This window comes from Ictalurus punctatus, chromosome 12, assembly GCF_001660625.3.
Source record: "Ictalurus punctatus breed USDA103 chromosome 12, Coco_2.0, whole genome shotgun sequence".
NCBI lineage: Eukaryota > Metazoa > Chordata > Actinopteri > Siluriformes > Ictaluridae > Ictalurus > Ictalurus punctatus.
Genome location: NC_030427.2, coordinates 33,323,827 through 33,348,211, shown reverse-complemented (window position 1 = coordinate 33,348,211; position 24,385 = coordinate 33,323,827). Strand labels below are relative to the sequence as shown.

General features: G+C 42.2%; 1 protein-coding gene across 4 annotated transcripts; it reads left to right on the top strand.

Annotated features, from left to right (window-relative positions):
* Positions 1-84: 84 nt before the first annotated feature.
* LOC124628704 (uncharacterized) lies at positions 85-24,384 on the top strand. 4 transcript variants are annotated; one of them, XM_053684017.1, is made up of 11 exons: positions 85-243; positions 6,344-6,406; positions 8,210-8,512; positions 9,474-9,761; positions 12,571-12,633; positions 15,459-15,758; positions 16,610-16,897; positions 18,890-18,952; positions 21,429-21,728; positions 22,586-22,873; positions 23,454-24,384. In XM_053684017.1, the coding sequence occupies exons 2-11, from the start codon at positions 6,346-6,348 to the stop codon at positions 23,504-23,506; spliced, it is 2,007 nt and encodes a 668-aa protein (XP_053539992.1). In that variant the 5' UTR covers positions 85-243; positions 6,344-6,345; the 3' UTR covers positions 23,507-24,384. The 4 variants fall into 4 exon arrangements, with proteins under 4 accessions (XP_053539992.1, XP_053539993.1, XP_053539995.1 ...); XM_053684018.1 differs by having other exon boundaries at positions 6,316-6,406; XM_053684020.1 differs by lacking the exons at positions 12,571-12,633; positions 15,459-15,758.
* The last annotated feature ends 1 nt before the right edge of the window (position 24,385 follows it).

Here is a 24,385-nt window from a genome sequence, read left to right as displayed (position 1 = left end):
AGAGAACCAGATGATGATGATGATGATGATTATTACTATTTGTTATTATTGTTAGTTATTATTAGTCAGAAAGAGCAGAACTGTACGAGGAAAGTTTCAGCGCTTTAGCGCCGCCTGTGGCTGTGGAGAGTGGTGCAGTGGTGATGTCATAGTTAGCTGCGAGGCCAACCCTCGAAAGTCAGAAATCGAAAGTCAGAAGTGCGCCGTTAGAAAGAGAGAAAGCGGAGTGAATAAGATCTCGAGGTGAGTTTATTGTGAACAGAATTGAATGTTGCAGGTTCCAGAGGACAGAGTGCAGATGAACGCAGTGAAGTGTGTGTGAAGTGTGTGTGAAGTGAATCCTCCAGGCTGGGTGGGGTCGCGGAGGCCCGTTATAGCGCCTTCTAGCGCCTTCTTTTCCTCTCACATCATTTCCTCTGTTCTTCCTCTTCTACTGCACACACTACTGTACACTGTATTCATCACCGCGGTGCTTTGATCTGTTTACAGTTACATTTCACATTCTTTCACTACAGCGCTTCTTCTTTAAAGACAAATTGCTTTGGTTTGATGTGTTTCCTCAGTACACACGTGTGAGTATGTGTACAGATTGTAGTGCAGGTTCTCTACAGTGTAAAAGTGTTGGAGGGATAAAGCTTTAGCACAGAACCCCACATTTATTCCAGCCGTCATCAGGGAGTGGAGCTGAGACTGGAGCTCCAGGAAAACACTGTGGAGAGAAACTGACCGACAGCGCCATCTGCTGGGTGGAACAGGAAGTTGCTCAGCTGCATTTGGGAGAAAATATAATATAAATAAATATCCCGAGTCTATCTATCTATCTATCTATCTATCTATCTATCTATCTATCTATCTATCTGTGTGTGTGTGTGTGTGTGTGTGTGTGTGTGTGTAGTGTACACACATACATATACAGTATTATATGTACACTACACACACACACACATACAGTATTATACGTACACTACACATACATACAATATTATACGTACACTACACAAACACACACATATATACAGTAGTATATGTACACTACACACACACATATACAGTATTATGTGTACACTACACACACATATACATTATTATATGTACACTACACACATACAGTATTATATGTACACTACACACACATATACATTATTATATGTACACCACACACACATATACAGTATTATATGTACACTACACAAACATATACATTATTATATGTACACTACACATATATACAGTATTATATGTACACTACACACACACACATATACAGTATTATATGTACACTACACACATATACTGTATTATATGTACACTACACACACACACACACATATGCAGTATTATACATACACTACACACACACACATATACAGTATTATATGTACACTACACACACATATACATTATTATATGTACACCACACACACATATACAGTATTATATGTACACTACACACACATATACATTATTATATGTACACTACACACACATATACATTATTATATGTACACTACACATATATACAGTATTATATGTACACTACACACACGCACACATATATACAGTATTATATGTACACTACACACACATATACAGTATTATATGTACACTACACACATATACTGTATTATATGTACACTACACACACACATATACAGTATTATATGTACACTACACACACATATACATTATTATATGTACACTACACACACACATACAGTATTATATGTACACTACACCCATATACTGTATTATATGTACACTACACACACACATATACACAGTATTATACGTACACTACACACACACATATACAGTATTATATGTACACTACACACACACATATACAGTATTATATGTACACTACACACACACATACAGTATTATATGTACACTACACCCATATACTGTATTATATGTACACTACACACACACATATACACAGTATTATACGTACACTACACACACACATATACAGTATTATATGTACACTACACACATATGCACAATATTATATGTACACTACACACACATATACAGTATTATATGTACACTACACACATATACACAGTATTATATGTACACTACACACACATATACAGTATTATATGTACACTACACACACATATACAGTATTATATGTACACTACACCCATATACTGTATTATATGTACACTACACGCACACATATACACAGTATTATACGTACACTACACACACACACATATACAGTATTATATGTACACTACACACATATGCACAGTATTATATGTACGCTGCACACACACATACAGTATTATATGTACACTACACACATATACACAGTATTATATGTACGCTGCACACACACATACAGTATTATACGTACACTACACAAACACACACATATATACAGTATTATATGTACACTGCACACACATATACAGTATTATATGTACACTACACACACACATATACAGTATTATATGTACACTACACACACACACACATATACAGTATTATATGTACACTACACACATATACACAGTATTATATGTACACTGCACACACATATACAGTATTATATGTACACTACACACATATGCACAGTATTATATGTACACTACACACATATACACAGTATTATATGTACACTACACACATATGCACAGTATTATATGTACACTACACACACATATACAGTATTATATGTACACTACACCCATATACTGTATTATATGTACACTACACACACACATATACACAGTATTATACGTACACTACACACACACACATATACACAGTATTATACGTACACTACACACACACATATACAGTATTATATGTACACTACACACATATGCACAGTATTATATGTACACTACACACACATATACAGTATTATATGTACACTACACACATATACACAGTATTATATGTACACTACACACACATATACAGTATTATATGTACACTACACACACACACACATATATACAGTATTATATGTACACTACACACACATATACAGTATTATATGTACACTACACAAACACATATACAGTATTATATGTACACCACACACCACATTTATACAGTATTATATGTACACTACACAAACACACACATATACACAGTATTATATGTACACTACACACACATATACATTATTATATGTACACTACACACATACAGTATTATATGTACACTACACACACATATACATTATTATATGTACACTACACACACATACAGTATTATATGTACACTACACACACATATACAGTATTATATGTACACTACACATATATACAGTATTATATGTACACTACACACACGCACACATATATACAGTATTATATGTACACTACACACACGCACACATATACAGTATTATATGTACACTACACACACACATACAGTATTATATGTACACTACACACATATACTGTATTATATGTACACTACACACACACACATATACAGTATTATACATACACTACACACGCACACATATACAGTATTATATGTACACTACACACACATATCTACAGTATTATATGTACACCACACACACACACATATACAGTATTATATGTACACTACACACACATATACAGTATTATATGTACACTACACACACATATCTACAGTATTATATGTACACTACACACACATATACAGTATTATATTTACACTACACACACACACACATATACAGTATTATATGTACACTACACACATATGCACAGTATTATATGTACACTACACACACATATACAGTATTATATGTACACTACACACATATACACAGTATTATATGTACACTACACACACATATACAGTATTATATGTACACTACACAAACACACACATATATACAGTATTATATGTACACTACACACCACATTTATACAGTATTATATGTACACTACACACACACATATACAGTATTATATGTACACTACACAAACACACACATATATACAGTATTATATGTACACTACACACACACACACATATACAGTATTATATGTACACTACACACACACACATATACACAGTATTATATGTACACTACACACACACATATACAGTATTATATGTACACTACACACAAATACATATACTGTATTATATGTACAAAAAAATCCAGAAAAACCCATGTCAAAAATGTTATAAATTGATTTGCATTTTAATGAGGGAAATAAGTATTTGACCCCAAATACTTATTTCCCTCATTAAAATGCAAATCAATTTATAACATTTTTGACATGCATTTTTCTGGATTTTTTTGTTGTTATTCTGTCTCTCACTGTTCAAATAAATCTACCATTAAAATTATAGACTGATCATTTCTTTGTCAGTGGGCAAACGTACAAAATCAGCAGGGGATCAAATACTTCTTTCCCTCACTGTACAGTATTATACATACACTACACACACACACATATACAGTATTATACGTACACTATACACGCACACACACATATACAGTATTATACGTACACTACACACACATATACAGTATTATACGTACACTACACACACACACACACACATATACAGTATTATATGTACACTACACACACACACACATATACAGTATTATATGTACACTACACACACACATACAGTATTATACGTACACTACACACACATATACAGTATTATATGTACACTACACACACACACACATATACAGTATTATATGTACACTACACACACACATACAGTATTATACGTACACTACACACACACATATACAGTATTATATGTACACTATACACACACATACAGTATTATACTATATATATATATATATATATATATATATATATATATATATATATATATATATATATATATATGTGTGTGTGTGTGTGTGTGTGTGTGTGTGTGATTTGTTTATTGTATCACTGAAACAACTACAGAATCAGTTAATGAGACAAAAACCCCTGCAGCTTGTTGTGTTACTGAGAAACCACAAAGCGTTAAACAAACAAACAGGAAGTGAGGTGATGTTAAAGCTCTTCCTGCTGAAAACTCCAGCGTAGTGTGACCTAAACCCAATCCCAGCTGCTCACACTGCAGCCCATCTTCTCCTGGTGCTCAGTTCTCCTCCATCTTCCTCATTACTGACTAAACTGAGCAGGAAGTGTTTCAGATGTTCTACTGACCCCACTGTTGTGGTGTTCTCTTTAAAACGCAGGTCTATGCTGTGGTATTAATAGCTGTGATGTAGTAACTGTTTGTGTCCACCAGTGGGAGCAGCTCGGCCTGTCGGTCAGACCAAGATGGAGTTTTCAGCAGTTGTGGAGAAATCCTGACTGTTGTGTAGAAGTCCTGTGTGTTTTTATTGGAGTTGTTGTGTGGAACATGAAAGCAGCTGGATGTGATTACACAACATGTTAGCTGGTGAAGAAGTGTTGAAGTGGTGGTGATCTTGGTGAGCTTTTAAACAGATGGACAGTGTGTCAGTGAAGGTGAGGGCAGTTGAAGGTAATCCACACAGTAAGGTAGTAAACAGTGCAGTATGTCTGAATACTACACCACTACACTCACTGCTACTGGAAGCTGGTGTGTTATTATGACTGGAGGTGTGTGGATACTGATGCTGGGGTCTGCTTTCGCTCCACTACTGTGTGGTACTCATAAACATGCTCTGATACCATCGTCTTATACCACGTGACACGTGTGGACGCTGTTCTGCTAATACACAGATGACGTTACGACCTTCATTCAGTTCAGATCATTTTTATTTGTATTTCTCTTTTAACAGTGGACGTTGTCCCAAAGCAGAATTACAGATAAATATATACATTCAGGATATAGATTTTAAATGTATTATTTTATCCCTAATTTATCCTCTGCTGCTGCTGAGATCTGGATTTTGATTGGTCAGAAGGTGGTGATTAGTTCAGCTTAATTGATCAGCTCTGACAGTAGCGCAGGTTTATATTAATGCGTTCGCTCTAATATATCATAACTATAGTAACAGCTCCACATAGACAGATTTATGGAAGGAGTCTCCAGTGTCACCGCTCTGTAACAGTCAGAGGTTAAGCTGTTTCTTTAAGGTTTCCCATCTCCATCACAGAGGAGTTTAGACTACTTTACTATTTCTCACTAACACAAGTTTTTATCTAATTAACTTGAACAGAGTGAATCTAAAGAGGGAATAGAGAGAGAGAATAAAGAGAGAGGGAAAAAAGAGAGACTGGTGAGGGAACGAGTGTGTACAGCTGCTATAATATACTGATTTACTGATTAATGCTTTTAAAATGTTCTGAGCTGTGAGTGTGTTTCTCTCTCCTGCTTTATTCTCCACCTGTGCAGTACTGATGGTGGTGTTGTGTCTCCTCAGCCATGCAGTCCTGCAGCGTTCACCACTGTGTCCTGCTCTTACTCACCCTCACATTCACCACTGGTAAGTGTCGTTCACTCTCTCACAACATTTACTACCACTGCACACTCTCTACACTCTCACTCTACACTCTCACCCTCACACTCACTCTACACTCTCACCCTCACTCTCACTCTCACTGTACACTCTCACTCTACACTCTCACTCTCACTGTACACTCTCACTGTACACTCTCACTCTACACTCTCACTCTCACTGTACACTCTCACTGTACACTCTCACTCTACACTCTCACTCTACACTCTCACTCTACACTCTCACTGCACACTGTCACTGTACACTCTCACTGTACACTCTCACTCTACACTCTCACTCTACACTCTTACTGTACACTCTCTACACTCTCACTCTACACTCTCACTCTATACTCTCACTCTTACTCTCACTCTACACTCTCACTCTCAGTGTACACTCTCACTCTCACTGTACACTCTCACTCTACACTCTCTTACTCTCACTCTACACTGTCACTCTCAGTGTACACTCTCACTCTACACTCTCACTCTCACTGTACACTCTCACTCTACACTCTCACTCTTACTCTCACTCTACACTCTCACTCTTACTCTCACTCTACACTCTCACTCTCACTGTACACTCTCACTCTACACTCTCACTACACTCTCACTCTACACTCTCACTCTGACTGTACACACTCACTCTACACTCTCATGCTCACTGTACACTCTCACTGTACACTCTCACTCTACACTCTCACTCTGACTGTACACTCTCACTCTGACTATACACTCTCACTGTACACTCTCACTCTCACTGTACACTCTCACTGTACACTCTCACTGCAAACTCTGACTCTCACTGTACACTCTCACTGTACACTCTCACTCTCACTGTACACTCTCACTGTACATTCTCACTGTACACTCTCACTCTCACTCTTCACTCTTACTGTACACTCTCACTGTACACTCTCACTCTCACTGTACACTCTCACTGCACACTCTCACTCTCACTCTTCACTCTGACTGCACAATCCCACTGCTCACTCTCACTGTGCACTCTCACTCTCACCGCAAACTCTCACTGCACACTCTCACTGTACTCTGGCTGTACACTCTTTCTGTACACTCTCACTGTGCACTATCACTGTACACTTTCACTCTCACTGCACACTCTCACTGTACACTCTCACTCTCACTGTACACTCTCACTGTACACTCTCACTCTACACTCTCACTGTACACTCTCACTCTCACTACACTCTCACTGTACGCTCTCACTCTCACTGCAAACTCTCACTGTATTCTGACTGTACACTCTCACTCTCACCGCACACTCTCACTGTACTCAGGCTGTACACTCTCACTGTGCACTATCACTGCACACTCTGACTGTACACTCTCACTGCACACTCTCACTCGCACTGTAAACTCTCACTGTATGCTCTCACTGCAAACTCTTGCAGTACACTCCCACTGCACACACTCACTTTACACTGTCACTTCGCACTCCCACTGTACGCTCTCACTGGACACTTCTACTGCAAACTCTATCTGTAAACTCTCACTGCACACTCGCACTGTACACTCTCGCTCTACACTCTCGCTTCACTGTCACATTAAATGTCACTACACCATGTTAATAAATGTTTAGGAATCTTAGTGCACTTTACGTGGTTTGGGACACAGCCCTGAATTTTGTCTGTATGAGTTTTTACACCTGCAGCAGTCAGATTAATCCACACGGTGGAAAAGAGCGCAGTGCTATCACTTTATTCTTCAATTTAAATCTAAACTCATCTTCATAGTTTTGGCCTTGACATAAAGGGTTTATTCTCTCTTTCAGCTCCTGTAGCAGCTGCGGTCTGTCGTGTCCAGGCGAAACTTCATCAGCGTGTGACTCTCCCATGTGAACATGAATGTCCTGGTGAGGCCAAATGGACCGTACAACGCAATCGAGATGTTGTCTTCGCTCGGTGTGATCAGACATCATGCAGCTCAGTGGTGAAGGGATATGAAATGTCTCATGATCAGTACCTGAAGGGAGATCTCTCTCTCACCATCACTGCAGCTGAATTCAGTATGAGGGACACGTACGCGTGTGAGTGTCGCAGCATAGACTACGCTGTTTGGCGTCTCAGAATTGATAGTAAGTGTCTTTATCTCTTCTACTGCTGATAAAACATTCAGTCTGAATTATTGGGGTCACATTCAGAGTTAAGAGCACAGTTAGGATTTAATCCTGAAATTCCACACATCAGTATTCAGAACTCAGACGTAACTACACACTCAACACTGTTCAGAAGTCAGGTGAGAGTCACGCATGCAGGGGCGGAGTTTATCTAAAACAGGCTTTATTTAGCACAGAGCTCGTCAGAGGTGACGTCTTCATTAGAGACACTGTTCGTTATTCATTCAATTATGGATTCACTTCAAAATAAATCTTATAAAAATTAAACTGTAAAGAATGTGAAGTTTCTGTACAGGAGAGCGCATCGAATCCCACAAACACTGAGATGATTTGATTAATTCAGCACATCAACATAGTGAATTAAAGAGAGATAAAATCTCCTACGTCTCTCTACAGTTTCATCTCCTCCATTTAGAGTCTCGTAGCTTCATGAAGTGCTGCTGTTGGAGCACAACATCATCACAGTTCTTCACATAATCATTTCGAAATGCTTCTTTCATTATTGTTTAATGAAACCGGTGATTCATGTGATAATTACAGCTAGTGCTGTTCGTTCAGACACACACAGTGGGTTCAGAAAGTATTCACACCCCTTCACTTGGTGCACACGTTATTGTGTTGTGGATTTGATGTTGAACGGATAGAATTGAGATTTTTACCCATCAATCAACACTTAATCTCCCGTAATGATGAAGTGAAAACATGTTTTTAACTTTAATTACAAATCTAAACCTGAGATCTCTTCATTTTTAAATTGTCTTATTTTAATCATCTGAGCTTTAGAGCTCAGAAACTCCACTGAAGCAGCTGCGTAACCGACTCTGAATACCAGCAACTTTCCCCACGCAAACACTGACGTGACCTTTGAACTTTAGTTGTGGACTCTGAATAAATACAGCTGAATGTGTTTTCTCTTCAGCCGTGTTCTCAGCAGTTCAGAAGAACCCTGGTGAAGATCTGATCCTGGATCTGACCGTACCAGAGCCAGTGGAGGTGATTTATACAAGCAGTGATTCAGCTGATGGTGAACGGATCTGCACTGTGACTCAACACTCACTACAGTGTAAAGCTGAATACACACACAGAGCATCACTCAGATACCCAGAGCTCACACTGAGAGACGTGACGCACAGTGATAGTGGACTTTACACCATCCGGGACACGGAGAATAAAGAAGACATCCGTGTGTACGCCGTCGCTGTGACAGGTACGTCTCAGTGTGATGTGTAATGAAGGTTAAACACTGAATTATGGGAAACGTTATATACGGTGGTGTTCAGCGTTCTTAAAGAATTCCACACCGATCTGCATGAACGTGTTTGTGGTGTTTACGTTATTAGGCAGCACTCGGAGGATTCAGGAGGAATGTTTACTCGTCGTTTTCAGCATTTTATTGAGAAGTAGCTCTTTAACCTGTGAACCTTTACAGAGGTCGAATCTAGAACCTTCTCTCTAGAGGAACACTAAAAGGAGAACTCCACCCTGAACAGCGGAGATCTTCATTTTTAGAATGAACATCTTCAGTGACCTCCGAGATTCATTTTATACTGAAGCTCTGAGTTTTTAGTGGAAACGTCTTTCATGGACATGTGGGTGTATTTTCACTTTAGTGAATAGTTCACAAGCTTGGGCTTTAATCCTAATCCTCCATCACGCTCCTCACCTCCTAGATCGCTAACTAGCCTAGCCCGTTCTCCTTCCTAACTCTGCGTCCTGTAGCTGCAGTGCATTCTGGGACTTTGAGTCCAGCGATAGCTCCGACGTCTCCACTGCTTCTGCACTGGGTTTCTCATGAATATGAGGTGGGAAGCTTCTGGAAAACGCTGCGTGAGAAAGAAACTCCTGCTGTTGTGTGTTTAGGAGCAAACAGTGAAACCTGACCGTTATCACTCATGTTTTAACCTCCACTGTAACTGCACCAGCAAGAACATCGTCCTCCACACACACCACTCTCATTACTACCCTGTGTGTGTGTGTGTGTGTGTGTGTGTGTGTGTGTGTGTGTGTGTGTGTGTGTATACTGACTGTATGTATGGTGTGTGTGTGTGTGTGTGTGTGTGTGTGTGTGTGTGTGTGTGTGTGTGTATACTGACTGTATGTATGGTGTGTGTGTGTGTGTGTGTGTGTGTGTGTGTATACTGACTGTATGTATGGTGTGTGTGTGTGTGTGTGTGTATACTGACTGTATGTATGGTGTGTGTGTGTGTGTGTATACTGACTGTATGTATGGTGTGTGTGTGTGTGTGTGTGTGTGTGTGTGTGTGTGTGTGTGTGTATACTGACTGTATGAATGGTGTGCATGTGTATGTACTCTTAGCGCATACTCCCTCTGTACACTCTCACTGTACACTCTCACGGTACACTCTCACTGTACACTCTCACGGTACACTCTCACTGCACACTCTCACTGCACACTCCCAATGCACACTCTTAGTGTACACTGTCACTGCTCACTCACTGCACACTCTCACTGCACACTCTCACTGCACACTCTCACTGCACACTCTCACTGTACACTCTCACTCCATATTCTCACTGCACACTCTCACTGCACACTCTCACTGGTCACTCCCAATGCACACACACACTGCACACTGTCACTACTCACTCACTGTACACTCTCACTCCATATTCTCACTGCTCACTCCCACTGAACACTCTCACTGCACACTGTCACTGCTCACTCACTGCACACTCTCACTCCATATTCTCACTGCACACTCTCAATGTACACTCCCACTGAACACTCTCACTGCACACTCTCACTGCACACTCTCACTGGTCACTCCCTATGCACGCACACACTGCACACTGTCACTGCTCACTCACTGCACACTCTCACTCCATATTCTCACTGCACACTCTCACTGTACACTCCCACTGTACACTCTCACTCCATATTCTCACTGTACACTCTCACTGTACACTCTCACTGGTTACCCCCAATGCACACCTGCTGTACACTCACACTGCACACTGTCACTGCTCACTCACTGTACACTCTCACTGTACACTCCCACTGTACACTCTCACTCCATATTCTCACTGCACACTCTCACTGTACACTCTCACTGGTTACCCCCAATGCACACCTGCTGTACACTCACACTGCACACTGCCACTGCTCACTCACTGTACACTCTCACTGTACACTCCCACTGTACACTCTCACTCCATATTCTCACTGCACACTCTCACTGCACACTCACTGCTCACTCTCACTCACATTTACTTCCACTGTACACTCTTACTGCACTCTCTTACTGCTCATTCTCACTCCCACTGCACTCTTTCACTGCTCACTCTCACAATACACTCACTGCACACACTCAATGCACACTGACTGCTTACTCTCGCCATACTCTCACTACTCACTCTCACTACACACTTTTGCCGCTCACTCTCACGACTCACTCTCACTCACAACATTTACTTCCACTGTACACTCTCAATGCTTACTCTCACTCTCACTCTCAGTGCCCACTTTCACTGCTCACTCTCACTATACACTCACTGCTCACTCTCACTCCCAGTGCACACTTTCACTGCTCACTCACACAATACACTCACTGCACACTATCACTGCACACGCACTGCTCATTCTCACTCACAACACACACATTTACTTCCACTGCACACTCTCACTGCACACTCTCACTGCTCTCTCTCACTGCTCACTCTCACTCTAACTGCACATTCTCACTGCTCACTCACACAATACACTCACTGCACACTATCACTGCACACTCACTGCTCATTCTCACTCACAACACACACATTTACTGTCACTGCACATTCTCACTGCACACTCTCACTGCTCTCTCTCACTGCTCACTCTCACTCTAACTGCACATTCTCACTGCTCACTCACACAATACACTCACTGGACACTCACTGCTCACTCTCACCATACTCTCACTGCTCACTCACATTTACTCACATTTATTGTTCAATTTAACTCTAAATTCATCTTCACAGTTTTGGCCTTGTCATAAAGGGTTTATTCTCTCTTTCAGCTCCTGTAGCAGATGCGGTCCTTCCTGTCCAGGCGAAGCTTCATCAGCGTGTGACTCTCCCAGGTAAATATGATTGTTCTGGTAAGGCTAAATGGACCTTGGAAAGTACTCAAGCTGTCCTCGCTCGGTGTAATCAGACATTAAATTGTGAATTAACTTAAAAATAAAACTTATAAAAATTAAACTGTAAAGAATGTGAAGTTTTCTGTACAGGAGAGCGCATCGAATTCCCACAAACACTGAGATGATTTGATTAATTAATTAAAGAGAGTTAAAATCTCCTACATCTCTCACTACAGTTTCATCTCCTCCATTTAGAGTCTCGTAGCTCCATGAAGTCCTGCTGTTGGAGCACAACATCAAACAGAATCCTTTACATAAATAATCATTAATAAATGCTTTTTTTATTATTGTTTAAGTGTAGGTTGGAAGCTTCTGGAAAACGCTGAGTGAGAAAGAAACTCCTGCTGTTGTGTGTTTAGGAGCGAACAGTGAAACCTGACCGTTATCACTCATGTTTTAATCTCCACTGTAACTGCACCAGCAAGAACATCGTCCTCCACACACACCACTCTCATTACTACCCTGTGTGTGTGTGTGTGTGTGTGTGTGTGTGTGTGTGTGTGTGTGTGTGTGTGTATACTGACTGTATGTATGGTGTGTGTGTGTGTGTGTGTACTGACTGTATGTATGGTGCGTGTGTGTGTGTGTGTGTGTGTGTGTGTGTGTGTGTGTGTATACTGACTGTATGTATGGTGTGTGTGTGTGTGTGTGTGTGTGTGTGTGTGTGTGTGTGTGTGTGTACTGACTGTAAGTATGGTGTGTGTGTGTGTGTGTGTGTGTGTGTGTGTGTGTGTGTACTGACTGTATGTATGGTGTGTGTGTGTGTGTGTACTGACTGTATGTATGGTGTGTGTGTGTGTGTGTGTGTGTGTGTGTGTGTACTGACTGTATGAATGGTGTGCATGTGTGTGTACTCTCAGCGCACACTACCACTGCACACTCTCACTGTACACTTTCACTGCTCACTCACTGCACACTCCTACTGTACACTCCTACTGTACACTCCCAATGCACACTCTCACTGGTCACTCCCAATGCGCACTCCTACTGTACACTCTCACTGCTCACTCACTCCATATTCTCACCGCACACTCCTACTGCACACTCTCACTGCTCACTCACTGCACACTCTCACTCACATTTAATGCCACTGCACACTCTCACTGCACACTCTCACTGCACACTCTCACTGCACACTCTCACTGTACACTTTCACTGCTCACTCACTGCACACTCTCACTGTACACTCCTACTGTACACTCTCACTGCACACTCTCACTCACAACATTTACTGCCAGTGCACACTCAGTATACACGCTCACTGCTCACACTGACTATACACTCTCATTGCTCGCTCTCACTGTACACTCTACCTGCACATTCTCACTGCTCTCTCTCACTGTACACTCTCACTGTACACTCTCACTGTACACTCTCATTGCACTCTCTCACAGGTCACTCCCAATGCACACTCTCACTGCACACTCTCACTCATAACATTTACTTCCACTGCACACTCTCACTCTACACTCTCACTGTATACGTGAAAGTACTCACAACATTTACTGCCAATGCACACTCACTATACACTCTCACTGCTCACTCTCACTGTACACTTTACCTACACACTCTCACTGCTCACACTCACTATACACTCTCACTTTCACTGTACACTTTACCTACACATTCTCACTGCTCACACTCACTATACACTCTCACTGCTCACTCTCACTGTACACTTTACCTACACACTCTCACTGCTCACACTCACTATACACTCTCACTGCTCACTCTCACTGTACACTTTACGTACACACTCTCACTGCTCACACTCACTGTACACTCTCACTGCTCACTCTCACTGTACACTTTACCTACACACTCTCACTGCTCACACTCACTGTACACACTCACTGCTCACTCTCACTGTACACTTTACCTACACACTCTCACTGCTCTCTCTCACTGTACACTCTCACTGCTCACTCTCACTGTACACACTCACCTACACATTCTCACTGCTCTCTCTCACTGCTCTCTCTCACTGTACACTCTACCTGCACATTCTCACTGCTGTCTCTCACTGTACACACTCACTGCACAATGTCAATGTACACTCTCACTGCACACTGTTAATGTTCACTCTCACTGCACACTGTTAATCTTCACTCTCACTGCACACTGTCAATGTACACTCTCACTGCACACTCTCACTGTACACTCTTTCTGTGCACTCTCACTGCACACTGTCAATGTACACTCTCACTGCACACTGTCAATGTACACTCTCACTGCACACTGTCAATGTACACTCTCACTGCACACTGTCAATGTACACTCTCACTGCACACTGTCACTGTACACTCTCACTGCACACTGTTAATGTTCACTCTCACTGCACACTGTCAATGTACACTCTCACTGCACACTGTTAATGTTCACTCTCACTGCACACTGTCAATGTACACTCTCACTTCACACTGTTAATGTTCACTCTCACTGCACACTGTCAATGTACACTCTCACTGCACACTCTTTCTGTGCACTCTCACTGCATACTGTCAATGTGCACTCTCACTGTACACTCTCGCTGCACTGTCACATTAAATGTCACCATGTTAATAAATGTTTAGGAATCTTAGTGCACTTTACGTGGTTTGGGACACAGCCCTGAATTTTGTCTGTATGAGTTTTTACACCTGCAGCAGTCAGATTAATCCACACGGTGGAAAAGAGCGCAGTGCTATCACTTTATTCTTCAATTTAAATCTAAATTCATCTTCATAGTTTTGGCCTTGACATAAAGGGTTTATTCTCTCTTTCAGCTCCTGTAGCAGTTGCTGACTGTCGTGTCCAGGCGAAGCTTCATCAGCGTGTGACTCTCCCATGTGAACATGAATGTTCTGGTGAGGCCATGTGGACCTTGCAAAGTACTCGATCTGTCTTCGCTCGGTGTGATGAGACATCATGCAGCTCAGTGGTGAAGGGATATGAAATGTCTCATGATCAGTACCTGAAGGGAGATCTCTCTCTCACCATCACTGCAGCTGAATACAGTATGAGGAACACGTACGTGTGTGAGTGTCGCAGCATAGACTACGCTGTTTGGCGTCTCAGAATTGATAGTAAGTGTCTTTATCTCTTCTACTGCTGATAAAACATTCAGTCTGAATTATTGGGGTCACATTCAGAGTTAAGAGCACAGTTAGGATTTAATCCTGAAATTCCACACATCAGTACTCAGAACTCAGACGTAACTACACACTCAACACTGTTCAGAAGTCAGGTGAGAGTCACGCATGCAGGGGCGGAGTTTATCTAAAACAGATGCGTGTCTCAGATACACTCAATTCTGATCTTGAACACACACACACACACACACACACACGGAGCACCATTCAAGGACAATATTAAATGACACTCTCAATTTATTAAATGACAGTTTCACTTACAGTTTCATCTCCTCCATTTAGAGTCTCGGAGCTTCATGAAGTGCTGCTGTTGGAGCACAACATCATCACAGTTCTTCACATAATCATTTAGAAATGCTTCTTTCATTATTGTTTAATGAAACCGGTGATTCATGTGATAATTACAGCTAGTGCTGTTCGTTCAGACACACACAGTGGGTTCAGAAAGTATTCACACCCCTTCACTTGGTGCACACGTTATTGTGTTGTGGATTTGATGTTGAACGGATAGAATTGAGATTTTTACCCATCAATCAACACTTAATCTCCCGTAATGATGAAGTGAAAACATGTTTTTAACTTTAATTACAAATCTAAACCTGAGATCTCTTCATTTTAAATTGTCTTATTTTAATCATCTGAGCTTTAGAGCTCAGAAACTCCACTGAAGCAGCTGCGTAACCGACTCTGAATACCAGCAACTTTCCCCACGCAAACACTGACGTGACCTTTGAACTTTAGTTGTGGACTCTGAATAAATACAGATGAATGTGTTTTCTCCTCAGCCGTGATCTCAGCAGTTCAGAAGAACCCTGGTGAAGATCTGATCCTGGATCTGTCCGTACCAGAGCCAGTGGAGGTGATTTATACAAGCAGTGATTCAGCTGATGGTGAACGGATCTGTAACGTGACTCAACGCTCACTACAGTGTAAAGCTGAATACACACACAGAGCATCACTCAGATACCCAGAGCTCACACTGAGAGACGTGACGCACAGTGATAGTGGACTTTACACCATCCGGGACACGGAGAATAATGAAGACATCCGTGTGTACGCCGTCGCTGTGACAGGTACGTCTCAGTGTGATGTGTAATGAAGGTTAAACACTGAATTATGGGAAACGTTATATACGGTGGTGTTCGGCGTTCTTAAAGAATTCCACACCGATCTGCATGAACGTGTTTGTGGTGTTTACGTTATTAGGCAGCACTCGGAGGATTCAGGAGGAACGTTTACTCGTCATTTTCAGCATTTTATTGAGAAGTAGCTCTTTAACCTGTGAACCTTTACAGAGGTCGAATCTAGAACCTTCTCTCTAGAGGAACTCTAAAAGGAGAACTCCACCCTGAACAGCGGAGATCTTCATTTTTAGAATGAACATCTTCAGTGACCTCCGAGATTCATTTTATACTGAAGCTCTGAGTTTTTAGTGGAAACGTCTTTCATGGACATGTGGGTGTATTTTCACTTTAGTGAATAGTTTACAAGCTTGGGCTTTAATCCTAATCCTCCATCACGCTCCTCACCTCCTAGATCGCTAACTAGCCTAGCCCGTTCTCCTTCCTAACTCTGCGTCCTGTAGCTGCAGTGCATTCTGGGACTTTGAGTCCAGCGATAGCTCCGACGTCTCCACTGCTTCTGCACTGGGTTTCTCATGAATATGAGGTGGGAAGCTTCTGGAAAACGCTGCGTGAGAAAGAAACTCCTGCTGTTGTGTGTTTAGGAGCAAACAGTGAAACCTGACCGTTATCACTCATGTTTTAACCTCCACTGTAACTGCACCAGCAAGAACATCGTCCTCCACACACACCACTCTCATTACTACTCTGTCTGTGTGTGTGTGTGTGTGTGTATACTGACTGTATGTATGGTGTGTGTGTGTGTGTGTGTATACTGACTGTATGAATGGTGTGTGTGTGTGTGTGTGTGTGTGTGTGTGTGTGTGTGTGTGTGTGTGTGTGTGTATACTGACTGTATGTATGGTGTGTGTGTGTATGTGTGTGTGTGTGTGTGAGTGTGTGTGTATACTGACTGTATGTATGGTGTCTGTGTGTGTGTGTGTGTGTATACTGACTATGTATGGTGTGTGTGTGTGTGTGTGTGTGTGTGTGTGTGTGTGTGTGTGTGTGTATACTGACTGTATGAATGGTGTGCATGTGTATGTACTCTTAGTGCATACTCCCACTGTACACTCTCACTGAACACTCTCACTGAACACTCTCACTGCACACTCTCACTGTACACTCACTGCACACTCTCACTGCACACTCTCACTGTACACTCACTGCACACTCTCACTGTACACTCTCACTGTACACTCACTGTACACTCTCACTGTACACTCACTGTACACTCTCACTGTACACTCTCACTCCATATTCTCACTGCACACTCTCACTGTACACTCTCACTGCTCACTCACTGCTCACTCTCACTCACATTTACTTCCACTGTACACTCTTACTGCACTCTCTTACTGCTCATTCTCACTCCCACTGCACTCTTTCACTGCTCACTCTCACAATACACTCACTGCACACACTCAATGCACACTCACTGCTTACTCTCGCCATACTCTCACGACTCACTCTCACTACACACTTTTGCCGCTCACTCTCACGACTCACAACATTTACTTCCACTGTACACTCTCAATGCTTACTCTCACTCTCACTCTCAGTGCCCACTTTCACTGCTCACTCTCACTATACACTCACTGCTCACTCTCACTCCCACTGCACTCTTTCACTGCTCACTCACACAATACACTCACTGCACACTATCACTGCACACTCACTGCTCATTCTCACTCACAACACACACATTTACTCTCACTGCACATTCTCACTGCACACTCTCACTGCTCTCTCTCACTGCTCACTCTCACTCTAACTGCACATTCTCACTGCTCACTCACACAATACACTCACTGGACACTCACTGCTCACTCTCACCATACTCTCACTGCTCACTCACATTTACTCACATTTATTGTTCAATTTAACTCTAAATTCATCTTCACAGTTTTGGCCTTGTCATAAAGGGTTTATTCTCTCTTTCAGCTCCTGTAGCAGATGCGGTCCTTCCTGTCCAGGCGAAGCTTCATCAGCGTGTGACTCTCCCAGGTAAATATGATTGTTCTGGTAAGGCTAAATGGACCTTGGAAAGTACTCAAGCTGTCCTCGCTCGGTGTAATCAGACATTAAATTGTGAATTAACTTAAAAATAAAACTTATAAAAATTAAACTGTAAAGAATGTGAAGTTTTCTGTACAGGAGAGCGCATCGAATTCCCACAAACACTGAGATGATTTGATTAATTAATTAAAGAGAGTTAAAATCTCCTACATCTCTCACTACAGTTTCATCTCCTCCATTTAGAGTCTCGTAGCTTCATGAAGTCCTGCTGTTGGAGCACAACATCAAACAGAATCCTTTACATAAATAATCATTAATAAATGCTTTTTTTATTATTGTTTAAGGGTAGGTTGGAAGCTTCTGGAAAACGCTGAGTGAGAAAGAAACTCCTGCTGTTGTGTGTTTAGGAGCGAACAGTGAAACCTGACCGTTATCACTCATGTTTTAATCTCCACTGTAACTGCACCAGCAAGAACATCGTCCTCCACACACACCACTCTCATTACTACCCTGTGTGTGTGTGTGTGTGTGTGTGTGTACTGACTGTAAGTATGGTGTGTGTGTGTGTGTGTGTACTGACTGTATGAATGGTGTGCATGTGTGTGTACTCTCAGTGCACACTCCCACTGTACACTCACTGCACACTCTCACTGCACACTCTCACTGTACACTCTCACTGCTCACTGACTGCACACTCTCACTGCACACTCTCACTGTACACTCCCACTGTACACTCACTGCACACTCTCACTGCACACTCTCACTGTACACTCTCACTGTACACTCTCACTGTACACTCACTGCACACTCTCACTGCACACTCTCACTGCACACTCTCACTGTACACTCTCACTGTACACTCACTGCACACTCTCACTGCACACTCTCACTGTACACTCTCACTGCTCACTGACTGCACACTCTCACTGCACACTCTCACTGTACACTCCCACTGTACACTCACTGCACACTCTCACTGCACACTCTCACTGTACACTCTCACTGTACACTCTCACTGCTCACTGACTGCACACTCTCACTGCACACTCTCACTGTACACTCCCACTGTACACTCACTGCACACTCTCACTGCACACTCTCACTGTACACTCTCACTGCTCACTGACTGCACACTCTCACTGCACACTCTCACTGGTCACTCCCAATGCACACTCTCACTGCACACTCCTACTGTACACTCTCACTGCTCACTCACTACACACTCTCACTGTACAATCTCACTGCACACTCTCACTGTACACTCTCACTGCTCACTCACTGCACACTCTCACTGTACACTCTCACTGCTCACTCACTGCACACTCTCACTGTACAATCTCACTGCTCACTGACTGCACACTCTCACTGTACACTCTCACTCACATTTACTGCCACTGCACACTCTAACTGCACACTCTCACTGCACACTCTCACTGGTCACTCCCAATGCACACTCTCACTGCACACTCCTACTGTACACTCTCACTGCTCACTCACTACACACTCTCACTGTACAATCTCACTGCACACTCTCACTGTACACTCTCACTGCTCACTCACTGCACACTCTCACTGTACACTCTCACTGCTCACTCACTGCACACTCTCACTGTACAATCTCACTGCTCACTGACTGCACACTCTCACTGTACACTCTCACTCACATTTACTGCCACTGCACACTCTAACTGCACACTCTCACTGCACACTCTCACTGTACACTCTCACTGTACATTCTCACTCACAACATTTACTGCCAGTGCACACTCACTATACACGCTCACTGCTCACACTGACTATACACTCTCACTGCTCACTCTCACTGTACACTTTACCTACACATTCTCACTGCTCTCTCTCACTGTACACTCTCACTGCTCACTCTCACTGTACACTCACCTACACATTCTCACTGCTCTCTCTCACTGTACACACTCACTGTACACTGTCAATATACACTCTCACTGCATACTGTCAATGTACACTCTCACTGCACACTCTCACTGTACACTCTTTCTGTGCACTCTCACTGCACACTGTCAATGTACACTCTCACTGCACACTCTCACTGCACACTCTTTCTGTGCACTCTCACTGCACACTCTTTCTGTGCACTCTCACTGCACACTGTCCATGTGCACTCTCACTGCACACTCTCACTGTACACTCTTTCTGTGCACTCTCACTGCACACTGTCAATGTGCACTCTCACTGCACACTCTCGCTGCACTTTCACATTAAATGTCACTACACCATGTTATTAAATGTTTAGGAATCTTAGTGCACTTTACGTGGTTTGGGACACAGCCCTGAATTTTGTCTGTATGAGTTTTTACACCTGCAGCAGTCAGATTAATCCACACGGTGGAAAAGAGCGCAGTGCTATCACTTTATTCTTCAATTTAAATCTAAACTCATCTTCATAGTTTTGGCCTTGACATAAAGGGTTTATTCTCTCTTTCAGCTCCTGTAGCAGTTGCTGACTGTCGTGTCCAGGCGAAGCTTCATCAGCGTGTGACTCTCCCATGTGAACATGAATGTTCTGGTGAGGCCATGTGGACCTTGAAAAGTACTCGATCTGTCTTCGCTCGGTGTGATCAGACATCATGCAGCTCAGTGGTGAAGGGATATGAAATGTCTCATGATCAGTACCTGAAGGGAGATCTCTCTCTCACCATCACTGCAGCTGAATTCAGTATGAGGGACACGTACGTGTGTGAGTGTCACAGCAACGATTACGCTGTTTGGCGTCTCAGAATTGATAGTAAGTGTCTTTATCTCTTCTACTGCTGATAAAACATTCAGTCTGAATTATTGGGGTCACATTCAGAGTTAAGAGCACAGTTAGGATTTAATCCTGAAATTCCACACATCAGTACTCAGAACTCAGACGTAACTACACACTCAACACTGTTCAGAAGTCAGGTGAGAGTCACGCATGCAGGGGCGGAGTTTATCTAAAACAGAGGCATGTCTCGGTTTCACTCGATTCTGATCTTGAACACACACACACACACACACACACACACACAGAGCACCATTCAAGGACAATATTAAATGACACTCTCAATTTATTAAATGACAGTTTCACTTACAGTTTCATCTCCTCCATTTAGAGTCTCGTAGCTTCATGAAGTGCTGCTGTTGGAGCACAACATCATCACAGTTCTTCACATAATCATGTAGAAATGCTTCTTTCATTATTGTTTAATGAAACCGGTGATTAATCTGATAATTACAGCTAGTGCTGTTCGTTCAGACACACACAGTGGGTTCAGAAAGTATTCACACCCCTTCACTTGGTGCACACGTTATTGTGTTGTGGATTTGATGTTGAACGGATAGAATTGAGATTTTTACCCATCAATCAACACTTAATCTCCCCTAATGATGAAGTGAAAACATGTTTTTAAACATTAATTACAAATCTAAACCTGAGATCTCTTCATTTTTAAATTGTCTTATTTTAATCATCTTAGCTTTAGAGCTCAGAAAATCCACTGAAGCAGCTGCGTAACCGACTCTGAATACCAGCAACTTTCCCCACGCAAACACTGACGTGACCTTTGAACTTTAGTTGTGGACTCTGAATAAATACAGCTGAATGTGTTTTCTCTTCAGCCGTGATCTCAGCAGTTCAGAAGAACCCTGGTGAAGATCTGATCCTGGATCTGACCGTACCAGAGCCAGTGGAGGTGATTTATACAAGCAGTGATTCAGCTGATGGTGAACGGATCTGCACTGTGACTCAACACTCACTACAGTGTAAAGCTGAATACACACACAGAGCATCACTCAGATACCCAGAGCTCACACTGAGAGACGTGACGCACAGTGATAGTGGACTTTACACCATCCGGGACACGGAGAATAATGAAGACATCCGTGTGTACGCCGTCGCTGTGACAGGTACGTCTCAGTGTGATGTGTAATGAAGGGGTTAAACACTGAATTATGGGAAACGTTATATACGGTGGTGTTCAGCGTTCTTAAAGAATTCCACACCGATCTGCATGAACGTGTTTGTGGTGTTTACGTTATTAGGCAGCACTCGGAGGATTCAGGAGGAACGTTTACTTGTCATTTTCAGCATTTTATTGAGAAGTAGCTCTTTAACCTGTGAACCTTTACAGAGGTCGAATCTAGAAGCTTCTCTCTAGAGGAACTCTAAAAGGAGAACTCCACCCTGAACAGCGGAGATCTTCATTTTTAGAATGAACATCTTCAGTGACCCACAAAGATTCATTTTATACTGAAGCTCTGAGTTTTTATTGGAAAAATCTTTCGTGGACATGTGGGTGTATTTTCACTTTAGTGAATAGTTTACAAACTTGGGCTTTAATCCTAATACTTAAACTCCACTGTAACTGCACTAGCAAGAACATCGTCCTCCACACACACCACTCTCATTACTACCCTGTGTGTGTGTGTGTGTGTGTGTGTGTGTGTGTGTGTGTGTGTGTGTGTGTGTGTGTGTGTGTGTGTACAGGATGTAAGTGTATCTCTTCTCCAGTTGCTGGAGGAGATGGTGAAGTGCTTTGAATCGTCTATGCTGCTGGTCCTTGTGTATACCCATCTGGAATCACAGCTGAAGAATATAGCAACCTGGTCCAAGAAGAAGAGAAATAATGTAGACATCTTCAAGGAGAAGCACAGTGATAGCACATATTACGTTATATAAACTGACTAACCAGCTGTAGAATCATATCTTTATAATCTTTCAGCATTATATTACTGTGTAGGACACTAACACACCTGTATTGTGTAGGAAATAAGGGGTGTGTGTGTGTGTGTGTGTGTGTGTGTGTTGGAGCACTTCCTCTTCTGTGCAGCATGAATGTGATCACAGTTGAGACGTGATGTTTGAGCAGTAATTAGAGAAGAAGAATTCTTCAGGCTTGTGTGTGAACAATATCCAACATCATTCTTTATTATTTTTTCATATTTCGTGTGTAATCCGAGGTCACAAGGGAGAAGTCAGACCTCAGCACCCCACCCTCGCTTGGAGCAGAGTGGGGGCCATATTGCAGTAGTAGTAGTAGTAGTAGTACACGTAAGGAGCCATTGTAGAGATAGTGAGAAGGTGCTGAAGTGCCACATGGACAATAGTCTAATCTGGTTTAGCAGCATAGCAATAAAACTGACTCCTCCGCTGTGGCCAGTAAGTGAAGAGTGTTTAGTTGGAAGGAAATCCATCAGAATTCCTTCTGTAAACATTTACACTTTGTGTAGGAGCTCGACAATTGAAGGTTGGAGCACGGTGGTACAAGTTCTCACTCAAAACTCCACCAGAAGTTCCTCTCTTCTTCTCCCCAATAAAAATCAGCATGTATCTGTGGAATGTTTTATTCTAACACTCGCTTTATTTCTGTACAGCTGCTTTGTGATCACCTCCATCATTAAAAGCTCTATACAAATCAC

Coding starts and splice junctions, on each gene's coding strand:
- LOC124628704 (XM_053684017.1), top strand. CDS start 6,346: ATGCAGTCCTGCAGCGTTCACCACTGTGTCCTGCTCTTACTCACCCTC. Junction 12,634..15,458: donor TCAGCGTGTGACTCTCCCAG/GTAAATATGATT, acceptor TCTCTCTTTCAG/CTCCTGTAGCAGTTGCTGAC. Junction 21,729..22,585: donor TTGGCGTCTCAGAATTGATA/GTAAGTGTCTTT, acceptor TTTTCTCTTCAG/CCGTGATCTCAGCAGTTCAG.